The sequence below is a fragment of the Ambystoma mexicanum genome, chromosome 1q (genome assembly GCF_040938575.1).
Source record: "Ambystoma mexicanum isolate Mex_15411 chromosome 1q, UKY_AmexF1_1, whole genome shotgun sequence".
Taxonomy (NCBI): domain Eukaryota; kingdom Metazoa; phylum Chordata; class Amphibia; order Caudata; family Ambystomatidae; genus Ambystoma; species Ambystoma mexicanum.
In genome coordinates this window covers 449553865-449570066 of record NC_090922.1, presented here as the reverse complement: position 1 = coordinate 449570066, position 16202 = coordinate 449553865, and the positions used below count along the sequence as shown (strand labels likewise).

At 49.2% G+C, this 16202-nt stretch overlaps 1 protein-coding gene across 1 annotated transcript in view; it reads right to left on the bottom strand.

The window, feature by feature from the left end:
* OGFOD1 (2-oxoglutarate and iron dependent oxygenase domain containing 1) overlaps nt 1–16202 on the bottom strand; it is a 574156-nt gene that overhangs the window by 81580 nt on the left and 476374 nt on the right. Inside the window, exon 12 of the mRNA XM_069640278.1 lies at nt 2443–2501. Coding sequence (XP_069496379.1) covers nt 2443–2501 — 59 coding nt within the window. The remainder of the gene's footprint in view (nt 1–2442; nt 2502–16202) is intronic.

The window sequence follows — 16202 nt, the reverse complement described above, 5'->3', positions numbered from 1 at the left end:
ACCTTGGCTCTCTCCTCATCTCTCTTCTATGTGCCGCCTCCTCCGCTGCCTTGAAATGCGTTGGCGCAAACACAGTTCTCCCGCTAACCACGCAACCTATTTCACTTATCACGTCCTCCACGACAACTGCATTACGTCTGCCAAATGCACCTACTTCTCTGACCTTCTTCATGGTCAATCCACTCATCCTCAACGTCTCTTCCAAACTCTAACCCGACTTCTCTCTCCTCCTACACCTGATCCGTCTATCAACTTATCCCTATCAGCATCTGATCCTGCCAATTTCTTCTCCTCCAAAGTGCACTCCCTTTGCCAGGACATACTATCTTCACCTTCATATAACCCCTGTCCCTTGTCCTTTCTTACCCCCTCCACGACTATCTCTAACTTTTCTCCCGTAACGGACTCTGGGGTGGCTCTCCTCCTGGCCAAATCTCACCCTACAGCTGCCCCCACTGATCCTATCCCCTCTTCACTTATCCCTAAAGTCTACCCACCTGTGGTAACCTTTCTCGTCTCTTTTTTTTACATTTGTCTCAACACCTCTACCTTTCTTTCTGCCTTGAAACATGCAATTATCATACCTATCCTAAAGAAACCTAAAGCTAACCCCCTTCTTGTCTCTAATTTCCATCCTATATCCCTCTTACCCTTTCTATCCAAACTCCCTGAGCACCTCATCTATTCAGAAATCTCATAATTCCTGTCTAGTCTATCTCTCCTTCCTTCGACTCAGTCTGGCTTTCGCCCCCACTATACCACTGAAATAGCCCTTACCTACGTACTTAATTCTCTTCTCACTGCTTGCTATTCCAAAGACTCATCTATTCTCATTTTACTTGACCTGTCCGCTGCCTTTGACACGGTCTATCATTCTTTGCTCCTAGACACTCTCTCCTCCCTTGGTCTTTTCGGGTCTGTACTATCATGGTTTTCATCTTACCTATCCAACCGTACCTTTACTGTCTCTTGGGGCAGCAACAATTCTTCTCACGTTCCTCTGGTCCATGGCATTCCTCAAGGCTCAGTTCTTGGTCCCTTTCTATTTTCCTTATATACTTCCTTTCTTGCCCCCATTACCTCATCCTTTGGAGTGTCACACCACTTCTATGCTGACGGCACCCAACTCTTCTTACCATTCTCCCCTGACATTCATCAGACTCTCTCATCCTGCCTATCTGCCATCAAGTCTTGGATGACCTCTCACTTCCTCACTCTAAATGCCAGAAAGACTGAGGTCCTATTCTTTCCCGCAAACACTGTCATATCGCAATCTCCTCCCTCTTCCATTTCTTTTCCTCCCTACTGTCTCTCGATCTCTCCCACTGCCTAAAATCTTGGCGTTTACTTTGATTCTAATCTCTCCTTTGACCAGCATATCTCCCTTAAATCCTGAGCCTGTTGATTTCATCTCTACAACATTTGCAAAATCCGCCCTTTTCTTCTCACTTTCCACGCTACAAAACTCTTCATCTCTTCACTAGTATTCTCCCGAATATTCTATTGTTCTGTTCTTCGGTCTTCCCCATTCACGCCTTGCTCCACTTAAATCTATCTATCTATCTATCCATCTATCCATCTATCCATCTATCCATCTATCCATCTATCCATCTATCCATCTATCTATCATTCTTCTATTCGCTCACTGTCTTCTCCCTTACCAGGACCCAATTTCTAACCCCCTTTCCTCTCTCGGCTGGCTGCCCTTCTATTCTCAGCTTAAATACACCTTTCTCTGTCATGTGTTCAAATGTCTCCATGGACTTGCTCCGGACTACCTTGCATCTCTCCTTTCCTTTTACTCTCTATCTCGCTCCCTCCGCTCTGCTAACCTTTTTAGACTTAATGTTCCCAGTCCACCCTGTGCCCAATCCAGTTTTCACTCGTTCCAGCTCTTAGTCCCTCTTCACTGGAACATGCTTCCCCTGTCCCTTCGCTCCATTGCTTCCTATCCTCTATTCCGTTCCTCTCTAAGAACCCACCTGCTACAATCCTCTAATTGATTTATACTGTTTATGAACACTGATTGTCTGCTTTACTCTAATGAACGTTAATTGATTGCTACTGTTTATGAACACTGATTGATTTACTCTTATGAACACTACTTGTTTGTTACTATTTATGAACACAGATTAACTGTTACTGCTTATGAATGCTAATTTGCATCCTGATTCAATGTACTGTTGACTGTCCTATGTTAAGCAATTTGGGCAAAGGCGCTATATAGAATACAAATACAAATAGACCACTAAAGAGATTTGATGCACAAGACAGCCGACCTTTGAATTCATGATGTCATTGAGGTTGTATAATAATTTGGATATATTTCTTTTGCAAAGACCAAACTTTCACAACTGTTTTCAATACACCCACGACAAATGAACCCACTTTGAAACATATCCACCCTTAATAGTAAGTGTATCTGATAGAAAGTTTCCTTACCTCCTCATCTTCATCTTTCGCAATGTACGAAGTAAAGCCACCATATTCGGCTTTCCAATCTACAAGAAATGGAGACATTCAGAATTCACACCAACAAAATAATTAGTAAGACAATGATTACATACCCGTAATCGTCTTTCCGAAGCTTTTATCTGCTTAGATCCATATGCTTTGCATAGGCCGACATCCAGGTGTTGGTGTGGAGTATTACACAATTTTCAATTTTGAAAAGGGACGTCGAGAGGGTGTTTGTAATACTATCCCTACTCTGACTTGTACTGTACCAATGATCGCATTGAGGTCATCAGATTGTTTTATTTCTGACCTGAGGTTGCATTAAGTGCATAGTGAAATATGAATGTGAAGAGTTGTCCACATTTGAAACATGTTGTCTACAGTACCTTCTACTCCCAACGAGGGGAGGAAGGGTGGGCGCCTGTGAATCTAAGCAGATACAAGCATCAGAAAGGCGATCACAGGTACATAATGTCTGTCTTCTCAGGCTTGTGGATCTGCTTAGAATCACATGCTTTGCATAGACTAGAAAGCAGTACCAGGTGAAGGTGGTGGGTTTATAGAAGGAACAGAGGCAAACATATTTTTTAACACAGCCTGTCCCACCTGAGAGTCATTCTTTGATTGTGTGACAACATAGTAATGTTGAGTGAAAGTGTGCACTGAACTCCATGTGGCCACCCTAAAGATAGCCTTTAATTAAGCCCAATGTAGCCCATGTACTACATGTGAAGTGTGCTTTAGGTGTAAAAAGTAGCTCCTTGTTGGATAACATGTAGCAATGCTGCATCCATCTTACTATCCATCAAGTAATGGTAGCATTCGAGACAGGATCCCCTTCTCTCCTGGTTGCTAGGGAAACAAAGAAATTTCTCTTTTTTTGATTGGCTTTGTTTTGTTGAGGTAGCCCAGGACTGCTCGCTGAAAGTCTATGGTATGTAGTGCTCTCTCCGCAGAGTTGAGGGTCTTGAAAGAACGCTGGCAGATCAATGAATTGATTGACATGGAACTTGGTTAGAAACGTGGGTGTGTTCTTAAGAACACATTGCTTTTATATATTGTGGCAAAGGGTTCTGTTACAGACAAAGCTTGAAGCTCATTTAACCTTCTAATAGACGTGATGGCTATAGGGAAAGCAGCTTTGTAAGAGTGATATTTGAGGCTTGCTTTATGCATAGACTCGTAGGGAGGGCCCATGAGCTTACTTAAGCCAATATTTACATCACAAACAGTGAGTGGATTTGAAATAGGGAGCTAAAGCCTTTTACTCCCCTCAATGAAGATTTTAACGACTGGAATCTTCTACCCAGAAACCCTGCTTTGCGATGTTGTATATGCAGACAGTGCAGATAAATGGACTTTCAATGAGTTAAAGACCAGACCAGAGTCTAACAAGTGAAGTAGATAGTGCACTATATGCAATGTTGAGCTGTCACTGGGTTGACATTTGATATTTACACTAGAATACAAATCTTTTCCTTTTGTTAAAGTACCAGTATTTAGTTTACAGGATTCTTTTAACATTTCCATGCATTTGTTACCAGCTTGGCTCCTGATTTCGGTCACCTTAATTTGCCTATGTTGGCCATGTGCATAGTGCATTTTGCCGATTACTTTGTTCCAGACCGGTTTTAGCAGAAAAGTGTATGCAAATATCTCTGACCAACTGATACACAGTGAGTTCCCCTTGGACCGTTTCTGTGGGAACCTGGAGACATAACTTTGGCATTTTCTTTGCGGCAAACAGGTGTATGTTAAAATGTCCCCAACATGAGAAAAGGTCATATACTGTGTTTCGAATGTAACTCACACGCTTGTTCTGCATTTCTGCTTAGTCTATCTGTTCGGCAGTCATGTTCCCTGGATATGTGGAGATAGCAGGTAAGGAAGAAGTTACTTACCTGTAACTGTTGTTCTCCAGCATGGGTCTGACATGGATTCATATGCTCATGAATATTCCCCGTCGTCAGTTTCACTTTGGTTTATAGGAGAAAGACTGTTTATAAAAGAATCACTGAGCTCTGTGTCATACTGCCCCAAGCCAATGACTGCCCACTCCCTAAGCCCCTCCTCTGGCAACCATCTTCAGATTTGGTAGCACATAAAGTGGCAGTAGGACCAAGAGAAGAGACGCAGAGGGGCAGGCGGGAGGGTTCGCATGTGAATCCAGGCCAGTCCCATGCTGGAGAAGAACAAGTTACTCTCTCACCTGGTAACATTCTTTCGATGGGATAGTCCGACGACGTATTCCATATCTATGACAGTAATCACCACAGCTGTGCTGCTTCGGAAAATCTTTTGGAGTCTGCGTCCTGCGTCGATGATGTCGATACGCCGCCCTCGAGGACCTCCTCCGACGTCACTGGATGTTATAAGTAGGACGCACAACGCCCGTAGCCTCAGTTGTAGTTTTTTCACAGAACGTGTGGCACCAGTCTTCTGCCAGTCTGACCACACAAAGCCTTGCGGAAACGTAAGCTGCAATCGCATAATAAATTCTGTAGCGGGGAAGGCAGGGAGGGAGCGATATGGAATATGTCGTCAGACCATCCCATCGAAAGAACATTAGCAGGTAAGAGAGGAACTTGTTGTTCGAGGGGATTGGGTCCTTTGACGTATTCCATATCTATGACAAACTCCCAAAGCAGTACCAAAGCAAGGAGGTAGGAAAAGAATTTAGAATACAGAAATTTAGAATGCCCAATCAAATTGCAGAGCAAAGGACTGTCTTGCCAAAGGCCAGACCCTGCCCACGGATGGAATAGAGGGAGTAGTGACGTACAAAAGTATGGACCGAAGCCCAGGTGGTTGCATCACAGATGTTACGAATAGGAACGCCCCTCTGTAGGGCAGTAGAGGCAGCCATACCCCTGGTAGAATGGGCCCGCAAGCCGACCGGTGGGTCCTTACCAGCCAAGCGGTAACATGCAGAAATTGCCAGAATAATCCAGCGAGACAAAGTCTGCTTAGTCACAGCTTGTCCCAAACGCTTTCCAGCGTAACCAATGAAGAGTTGATCGTCCACTCTGACCCGGGACATGCGTGAAATATTAAAGCTTGAAGCTCTCCTAGGATCAAGCCTATGGAGCCTCTCCTCTTCCTTACCAGGATGTGGAGGAGGATAAAATGCCGGAATAACCACCTTCTGGCCTAAATGAAATTCCTACACCACCTTCGGAAGAAAGGAAGGACAAACTCTAATGCATACAACCCTGTCCTTATGAAATACAGTGAAGGGTGGCTTAACTGAAAGTGCCTGTAACTCACTCACTCTGCGAGCGGAAGTGACCGCAACCAAAAATACAGTGTTATGAGTTAACAGTCTCAAAGGGCACGAATGCAAAGGCTTAAACAGAGCACCCATCAGAAACTTGAGGACAAGGTTCAAATCCCCACCGGGCACCTGGAAAGGTGACGGAAGGAACACATTAGTGAGCCCTTTTAGAAACTGAGAAATTAAAGGGATTTTAAAATAAGAACACTCTTCAGACGAGCGCTTAAATATGGACAGCGCCGCCAGGTAACCTTTAACGGTACCCACTTGCAAGCCCCTGTGGGCTAAAGAAAGCAAAAAAGACAAACCACAGGAATGTCACATGAAAACGGATCCACATTCTTAACCCTGCACCAGTCGCAGAACTTTCTCCAACGGCAACGGTACAGGGACTTTGTTGCGGGCCGTCTGGCCGAAAGCAATACCTCCATCACGTCTTCAGGGAGGTCCCAATCCTTATCCCTCAACCTTTCAGAAACCAAGCGTGAAGGGTGAGGGATCTGACCTCTGGATGGAGAACCTGACCCCCCTCCCGTGAGAGCAGATCGTCTCGGTAGGGAAGACAACGTTGAGGGCAGATGGACAAGTCGAGAAGGTCCGGGTACCACGTCCTCCGGGCCCATGCCGGAGCAATGAGGATCATCTGGGAACCGAACCTTCGTAACCTCCGCAGCACTTACGGGATGACTGGGACTGGAGGAAACGCACACAGCAGTGGGAATGACCACTCCACCACAAACGCGTCTCCTACGGCTCCTCTTGGAGGGAATTCCTGCGAGCAGAACCTTTCGCACTTCTGGTTGACACTGGAGGTGAAGAGATCCACTTGAAGGGTCCCCCAAAGGGCAAAGATCTCCAGGAGAATCTCCTGAGCCAACTCCCACTCGTGAGAGATCACGCTCTGCCTGCTCAGAGCGTCCGCCGTCTCGTTTTCGTCTCTGGCCAGATGAACTGCTGAGACCGAAATTTCCTACTGTATTGCCCAGAACCAGAGCTGCATCGCCTCCCTGCACAGAGGAAGGGACCCTGCCTCCCCTTTTTGTTGAGGTAGTGCATGGCCACTATGTTGTCCATCAGGATCAGGATATTCCTTCCTCGCACAGTCGGCAGAAAAGCCTTCAGGGCAAGCCTGACGGCCCTCAGCTCCAACAGATTGATATGGAGTCTGGACTCCGACGGAGACCAACGACCGTTGACTGTCAACTCGTTTGCATGAGCTCCCCATCCCGTGAGGGATGCGTCCGTCACGATCGTCAGCTCCGGCCAGGGTAGACAAAATGGAGCCCCCTTCATCAGATTGCCTTCGGCGGCCCACCACAGAAGGTCCTGGGCGACCGAGGACGGCACCTGAACAGGGTCCGACATCCTGCCGGAGGACTGAGACCACTGGAGCTTGAGTGCCCATTGCAAAGATCTCATCCTCAACCTGGCCTCTGGCACCAGAAGAATGCAGGATGCCATGAGGCCGAGCAATCTCAAGAACTCGAATGCTGGGAGACTCTGGGCATGCTGAAACGTGTGCACCATCTGCTGAATGTGATGAGCCCTCACCTGGGGAGTGAAACACTGCCCCAGGGACGTGTCGAGCACTGCTCCGATGTACTGGAGCCTTTGAGTTGGCGTCAAGTGGGACTTCTTTAAGTTGAGGGAGAAGCCCAGCTTGTGGAGGGAGTGGCAGGTGACGGACAGATGATCCAGGACTTGCTCGGGAGAGCGCGCCCTGATCAATCAATCGTCCAGGTAGGGGTAGACATGAATCCCCCTTTTCCTGAGATGCGCTGCCACCACTACCATGAGCTTGGTGAAGACCCTCGGGCGGAGGTCAATCCGAACGGCAGGACCCGAAACTGAAAGTGCGAGTCGCCAACCGCGAACCTCAGGTACTTCTTGTGCTTTGGATGGATAGGCACATGAAAATAAGCGTCCTTGAGGTCGAGAGACACCAATCAGTCCTGAAGTTGAAGGGCCTGGAGGACTTGAGAAAGAGTAACCATCTTGAACTTGTCCTTCCTGAGGAGTTTGTTCAAACCGTGCAAGTCCATGATGGGTCTCAATCCCCCGTCTTTGTTGGAAATCAAAAAATAAGGGGAATACCATCCGTTGTTCCTCTCCGCTACAGGCACCAGTTCTATGGCGCCTTTCTCCAGCAGGGCTTGAACCTCCTGCACAAGGAGCGGATCCGGACTCTGCAACGAGAGATTCCCCAGTGGATTGTTATGAGGCCTCTGCCGAAAGGGAAGACAGTAGCCGTGGGCTATGATCTCCAGAACCCACACATCTGAAGTAATGGCACGCCATTCGACAAATTCACCCAACCGGCGAACCATGGGACATGGCCTCATGACTGAGCTGAAGCGGCTGCGGCGTTGCCTGAGGGCAAAGAGGCAACTGCCCGAGCGGCCTTGGCACCTCGAGTACCCTGCTTTCCACTTCTGGCACTCCTACGGTGGCCCCTTTGACTGGAAGCTTCTCTCGCTTTACCAAAGGTTGAGTAATAACGAAAGGAACCTCCCCTCCATTGCTGACCCCTAGGACGAAAAGGCAGAGGTTGGCGAACTGCAGCGCCCAACGACTTCGCTGCAGCTTTGGAGGTCTGCAACCTCTCAAGGCTCTCGTCAGCCTTGCTGCCAAAAAGATGTTCACCGTCAAAGAGCATGTTGAGGAGCCGAGCCTGCACATCAGGAGCAAACCCCGACTTCCGCAACCACGCAAACCTGCGTATTACGGTGCTCGCCGCCATGGACCGGCTGACGCAATCTGCCATGTCTAAACCCGACTGAACGGCCTCACACATGGCATCCTTGACATCCTGGACCATAGCAAGGAAACCATCCCGTTCGTCCCCTTCGGGAATATGTTCAGCCGCTAAGGAAACACAGTTTTACAGAGTGTGCATGAAACGTGACAAGGCACATACGGAGTTGGCCGCCTGAAGAGCCATACCCCCTGAAGAAAACACTTTCTTCGCCCAACCATCAAAACGCTTGTCGTCCCTATCAGGAGGGATGGTAGGATACGATGCCTGCTTTGATGGGGCCATAGCCGCCTGCACCACCAAACTCTCCGGAGTGGGGTGCTTGGTCAAGTAGCAGGGGTCGCTACTGGCTGGGCAGTATTTTCGCAGCAAAGACTTGCCCACTGCCGGGAGACTCTTCGGAGCAGTCCAAGCCGCCGCCGCCACCCTCCTCTGTAGAGCCATATGGAACGGCAGTACCGGGTCAGTTGGACATAAGGTGTCGGTACGAGGAGTCGCCATGGGTGCCAGGCTCAGGCCTACCAAACTGCACCTCCGTAGAGGTGTCCAGACCACTGGCGTCGTGCAGGGACTGATGCAGGTCCTCAATCGGGCTATGGCCCGAGAGAATCTCATCTGGCACCGTATCAGGAACCATGCCATCATCAGAACCCTCATCCACCTACGAAATGTACTCAAGATGGCACAGAATGGGGAACAAAGCCATGCTTGACCTTGGCCAGAGCCTTTCTAGGGGGTTCCACTGTGCCCCAGGGTACCCTGTCGAAACAGCCTCGAAATGCGTCGAGTGAATCGGGGTGGACGCCGAACCCGGCACTGACAACATCGACGGCGTCGACACAGGCCTCGAGGGCGGAGCCCCGAGCGTGTCCCTCGACATCCTGGGCGCCGATGGCGTCGATGACTTCCTCGGAAGCGGAGCCTCGAGAGAGTTCCTCGACGACCTCGGCGCCACAGGCGTCGACGTCTTCCTCGAAGACATCACAGGCTCACACGGTCTCGAACGCGTCGAGGACCGGGACCTGGAACGGGCGTGACTAGAACGATTCCCCTTGTCCGAGCGGGACCGTTCCCGCAAATCGTGCCTACCACCCGAGCCCGAAGGCGTACGAGCGGTGTCTCTAGTCCGATCACGACCGACCCCACTCGAAGGTGCGGACGGACCAGTGCCCTGCGATTCGAGAATCGCTAGCATTTTCTTATCGAAGGAAGCCCATTCCTCCAGCGTCGCATGCTTGGCGGACGCGGGGTGGAAGAAGAGGCAGACATCACGAAGGACTTTAACTTCACAAAAAAACAGGTTCGAAGAACCAAAAGAACAGAAACTCCAAAGAGTCGAGGCGCTGAGAACTCCGATCCGAACACGTTCACCGAAAAAACAGAACTGAGGCTACAGGTGTCGTGCGTCCTACTTAAAACATCCAGTGACGTCGGCCGTCGGAGGTCTTCGAGGGTGGCGTATCGACGTCATCGACGCAGGACGCAGAAAGATTTTCCGAAGCAGCACAGCTGTGGTAATTACTGTCATAGATATGGAATACGTCGGAGGACCCAATCCCCTCGAACAATAGTTACAAGTAAGTAACTTCTTCCTTCTCCAGCATGGGGTCTGGCAAGGATTCACATGCTCATGAATAAAGAATACACAGCGGTACATAATTACACAACCACAGAAGGTGGCAAGGCTCAGCAGAAGCAATTACTCTTACCTCCTCACCAGGCTCACTTTCAAGCGAACAGGTTGCGCAGCACTGCTTGGCCAACTCTGGGCTCCTCCCTGGAATTCCCGTCGACAGTAGAATTTCGTGAAGGTGTGCGTCGACCTCCATGTAGCATCCCTCCAAATGTCTAGCAGGGCCACACCAGACAGGAACGCCATCGTCACAGCGATTGCTCTGGTAGACTGGGCTCTCGGACAGCGAGGCAGCGGTCGGTTTGCAACCGGTGAAGATGAGTGATGCAGCCGGAGAGCCACCTGGAGATGGAAGCCTTGGACAAGGCATTCCCATGGCTCACACGGCCAAAGTTCAGAAAAAGCTGAGAAGTCTTCCGGAAACTCCTTTCAGCCGGCGACGAAGGCGTCGGAAAAACACAGGCAACACCAAGGGTTCGTTGAGATGAAATTCCGACGGAAACTTGGGCATGAAGGAGGAGGGCGCCCACAGCAGCACCTTCGTCTTGTGTAAAGTCCAATAAGGCTGCTTGCAGGACAGGTCCTGGATCTCACCTATTCTTCTGACAGAGGTGATGGCCACGAGGAAAGCGGTCTTACAAGACAGAAACTTGAGCAGAGCTTTATGCATAGGCTCGAATGGGGGCCCAATGAGCCTAGTCAGTACCACGTTGAGTTCCCATACCAGGGCCGGAGCATTCACCGGCGTGAACGAACGGAACAGTCCCTTGATGAACTCTTTGACCAGACAGTGCGACCAGAGGGAAGACCATCATGGAGACCTGGTATAGCGGGAGATAGCAGCCAGATGCACCTTGACAGAGGAGTGTGCCAGTCCCAATTTAGCCAATGACAAGTATGGAAGGATTTGGGGGCTGTGACCCTCAGAGGGTTAATCTTCTGCAACCAGCACCAAGTCGCAAAACGCTTCCATTTGTGTCCGTAGCACTTCAAAGTCGACGGTGCTGTGGCCCTGGCGAGGACCTCCCTGCAGTCCACCGGAAGCTCATAACCACCGAACTCTAATGCTGCAGGAGACAGGCCTTCAGGTTCAGCGACCCTGGGTCGTGGTGCAGAATTGCACCTCCCTCTCTGGCGAGAAGGTCTGCGACCACTGGCAGCTTGACTGGAGAGGACGCTGACATGCTGAGAAGGTCCGGGTACCAGATATGCCTTGGCTAAGCTGGTGCAACGAGGATCATCCTGCACTGGTACTGTCTGAGTTGACTGATGCCTCGCAGTAGTAGTGGCAATGAGGGGAACACATACAGGAACAGGCCTTCACAAGGGAAGGAGAATGCGGCCCCCATGCTCCCCGGCCAGGGGAACCAGCTGACGAACCTCCGGCACTTAGTGTTCATCGGCGTCGCAAACAGATCTATCTGGGGAATGCCCCATTTGAGGAAAAGGTTGTCCACTTGATCCTGCCGAAGCTCCCACTCGTGGCAAGAGCGCAGCTCCCTGCTGAGTCAGCAACAGTGTTCTTTACTCCTGCCAGGGCAAACGGAACAAGGAACATTCCCTGGTCAACGGCCCAGTACCACAAGTCCTGCGCCTCCCTGGAGAGCACTGGGAATCTGGTGCCCCCTGCTTCCGGATGTAAAACATTGTGGTGGTGTTGTCCGTGAAGACCCTCACCACTTTGCCTTGAGGGACAGAAGAAATGAGTTGAGGGCCCAAAACACAGCCCGGAGCTCCAGAATGTTGATGTGTAACACCTTCTCCTCCAGCAGCCACAGGCCTCTGGCGTGAAGACGTCCGGTGTGGGCGCCCCATCCTTCCAGGGAAGCGTCCGTCATGACTGTCTCCTGGTATGGGGGGCTCTGGATGTCCGTGCCTCCAGTAATGTTGGAGCACACGCCCCACCACCTTATCGCTCGACGGAACTCCTTGTCCAGCACAAGACTGTTCTGGAAGCTTGTGGACACCTGTATCCAACGGGCATCCAGGCATTCCTGTAGGGAACGCATCCGCAACCTACAGAGCCGGATCAGGTATATATATATGACATCATGCCGAGCAGCGACGTGATGGTCCTCACCGTGGTGATCTTCAGTGCCAACAGCCATTGCACCTTGCCCATGATGGCCGCTATCCACTCCTCCGATGGAGCCGCCAGGCAGGACACTGTCGGTCTCAGGCTAAGGTCCGGCATCCTCTTCTCCAGATTCTATTCTATTACTGTCTTGGCCGAAGCCTCCCGCCTGGGAGGAAGAGCCAATCTGGCCGCCACCTGGATACCCTGGATCGGGTCAGCCCCTTTCAGCCTTTGCAAGGGAGGCCACCACTAACTTGATAGTGGAGGATGATGTAGCCTGGGACACCTGGGCCTTCACAGGTAGGTCGGCCATCTTGTCCTGCCTGTCCTTCTCCGGTTTCTCCCACAGATTCCCCGGGGTAGCGGAATTCCTCTTCGATGAAGAGCTGGAGCGATGGCTGGTGACCGAGGCCGATGTTGACGATGATCGCGCCCTGGCCGTCGCGGGACCAGTTTGCGTGGCGACCCCGACGGCAGTGGACTTGCGGTGCTTAGCCTTATCTTGGCCTCCACGGGTGGAGTGCCCTCACATGACTTAGAAGCCCGCTCTGACTGGCTGGATCCAGATGAGGCATGCCCGTGTGTACTGGTAGAGGGGCTGGACTGAAGCCAGGCCGCAAGTCTGGCGTGTCAAAACTTCACTGTGAGCTTGGGAAAGCTACGGCAGATCTCGCAATCTTCCTCCTTGTGTGTTGGGTGAAGACAAAGGCACTGGGAATGCGAAAGCATTCCTCAAGCCGCAGCTCGTGCAGAGCTTGAAGGGGAATCCAGTCTTTTCCTCTGCCATGGTCTGGCATGCGGTGTAGGCCAGATGGCCTTCTGGAAACATTGAAGAGAAACACTTGACGATTCTGCCCTGAGGGGCGATGAAAGTGGCTGAAAAACGGATCCCCGTTAATCGGATGCAGAAACGATGGAGCACAAGGGGCTTGATTGAACAAAAATAGGGTTTTCCTTGCCAAAAAGTGCGAAAAACATAAAAAGCTCGAAGAACGATAGACGAGGACTCCCAACTCTTGAACGTGGGGTCAAAATCTGAAGATGGCTGCCAGGGAAGGGGCTTAGGGAGAGGGCAGTCATTGGCTGGGGGCAGTATGGCCCAGAGCTCAGTGATTGCTTTATAGGAGAAAGACAGTTTGATAAACGAAAGTGAAACTTTTTTTTTTCTTTTACCCAGGATTCCCAGCCTGACAACGGGGAATATTCATGAGCATGTGAATCCATGACAGACCACATGCTGGAGAAATTCCTCTCTGCAGGCTCCATTTCCAAATCTTCTGCGATAATGTGGACAGATTTAGGGAGTGAGTCCTGCCCTATTTGTTGATGTAAAACTTGGCAGTTGTGCTGTCTGTTATAATTAGTAGATTCTTCACTATTAGTGTTTTTGGAAATCTTGAAGTGCTTTGTATACTGCTAGCAATTCCAGAACATTGATGTGTTTTTTTGGCAAGTGCGTGTGTCGACAGGAACGGTTCTGTATGTTGGAGGCAATGGGCACCCCATCCAGAGAGTGATGCATCTGTTGTGATTGTGATGTGTGTTGGTGGACTGACATAGGGATTTCCCTTTAACAAGTTTTGCTTTGTCCACCAAAGAAGCGCTAACACTGTTTGCAAAGTCTGCACTAGATGCCCTTGGTCTGAGACTATGGTTTTGCTAATCACTGTTACACTGGACACATGTGTAGCCCTGCATGTGGCACAATGAAGATGCATGATGCCATCATGCCGAGAAGGCACATTACATTCTAGACTGTTATCTATCTACTGCATAAAAAGTAATTTGCTTTAGTATGTTTTAGACCCTCTCGTTGGAGGGGAGAGACAAACATTTCTATTGTCTAACTTATAGGAGCTAGGAACAGTTTTTCCTGACTGGGTACTAAACTGGACTTCTTTTTGTTGATAGAAGCCCAGTTGATGCAGAGGATTTATTGTTTTCTGCATATTTTGTCAACATATGCAGTGTCTCTCTTGTTAGTAGCCAGTTGTCCAGATAAGTGTACACTGGGATACTTTCTCTGCGCAGATGTTCCACTACAACTGATATTCCATTTGTGAATGCTCGGGGGGCTGACTCGATCTCAGAGGAAAGTACCTTGAATTGGTAGTGCGCCAACCCTACTTTGAAGCTTAGATATTTTCAATGTGCTGGCAGCTTTTATATATGAAAGTGTGCATCTTTCATATCCAGTGTTGCCATGTAGTCTCCCTTTTTGAGCAAAGGGATGACTTCCTGTAACGTCATCCTGAACTTTTTAGGCTTGACATATGTATGCTGATCAAAGATCAAATACTGGCTGTTTGGTTTTGTCTTTCTTTGGAACATGGAAGTACACAGAATAAATAACTTTGTTTAGCCACGATGGTGGGACGACCCATATGACTATTCTCTAGAAGCATGTCTACTTCAGCTTGAAGAATTTGTTGGTGCTCTAAAGACATTTTTTCAGTGTCTTGGTGGATGATCGTGTGGTAGTTTTTGGAATTCCGTGAAATACCCATTTTTACTGCCGACAACACCCACTTGTCCTACGGGATTCCCTCCCATACGTGGGACAATCACGTAATGCAACCCCCTACTGGAGTGATTTGGGAGGGGACCTGAAGCAGTCATCGTTTGGTGGGAGGGCCCAAACCTCGAGTGTATTGGCCTCTACCTCTGCTACACCCTCTTCTAAATTGAGCTGGAGCCTGCACCTGAGGTATAGCCAGACAGGCCTGAGCATCTTGTGTAACCTCGACTACGAAAATTGCTGCTGTTAGAAAAGGAACATCTTTGTTGAAAGAATTTTAGACATTTGTCCCAAAGTTAAGTTTTTTGTGTTCTCCCTTTGCAGTTTTTAGTGCTTCTTCTACCGCTTTACCAAACAAGACATTGGGGCGCATTATGAGATCGGCAGTGTGGCGACAAATTGTGTTAATGGAGTTAGCACTGCATTACTGCACAGGCAAAATATGGGTTTGGAGGTAAAATGGAGGAAAAACCACCAGAAAAATGCTAGAGGTAATTCTGCCATCTCACCACCAAATAAACAATTTCCGCAGAATTACAACTGGCGGACCCATGGAGTAGTCTATGAACTCCATAAATGGGGACCAACACCTTACCGCTATTTGTAATCTGGCGGACGAAGTGGCAGTAACAGTAAATGAGTTTGGTGCTATCTCAGCAGATTTAACCCGAAGGTACCACCAAGCATGTTAAAAGGTCAAATAACCTCTACAGGCACGTTTAGCAGTGTGGCCCGAGTTTCTGGATTACAAGCCAAATTTCTTAGCCACAGATTTCTTTTGATTAGTGCCCCTTCTGCCACTATCCAACCAGCATTGGCTGCAGCTCCAGGTGTCTTCTTAATAATGGTGGTTTCCATTTGTTTGTCATCGGTTAGTGTTTTAGTATTTCAGACCTAAGAGGCTTATGGACACTGCTAACAATCTAGTCCATGATAGAAGCAAGTTTGTCTAATGTTTTTTCAAACATATCTTTATTCCAAGCACCACTAGAAGAAGTGGCTGGCAGTGGAAAAACCACATTGTCCTCCTGACTTTCTTGGGCTTGTTTCTTTTTCATAAGTGTATACACTAAAGTGCAGGTGCGACCGGTGTATCTCGACTTGGGCGTTTCTATCATCATCAAAACTGCTTCGGCACATGCGGTTTATGCTTTTGTGTAGCTTTTTTCGGTGTGGAACTAGCAATACTCTGCATGTGTGTAGTTTTCAGAACATGTGTCAAGAGAGAACTGCTTCGCACAGAGGTTTAAGGAGTCGAGCCACTTGCAGAGGGTACATGTTCCACTGTTGTGTTTTAGGTCATTCGATGAAAGTGTCGAAATGGGCGTTGTGGGTTTGTGAGAACGAGTATGCTTTTGTTTGCTTGGAGTGAGCGTACTACGCGCCTACCTCTATGTGTTTTAGAGGTTTGCCCTTGTCGGCAGGGGCAGCCTCCATAACGGAGCTGGACGCCTGCCACACGGAGTGGAGGATTGGCACTTGGGAATC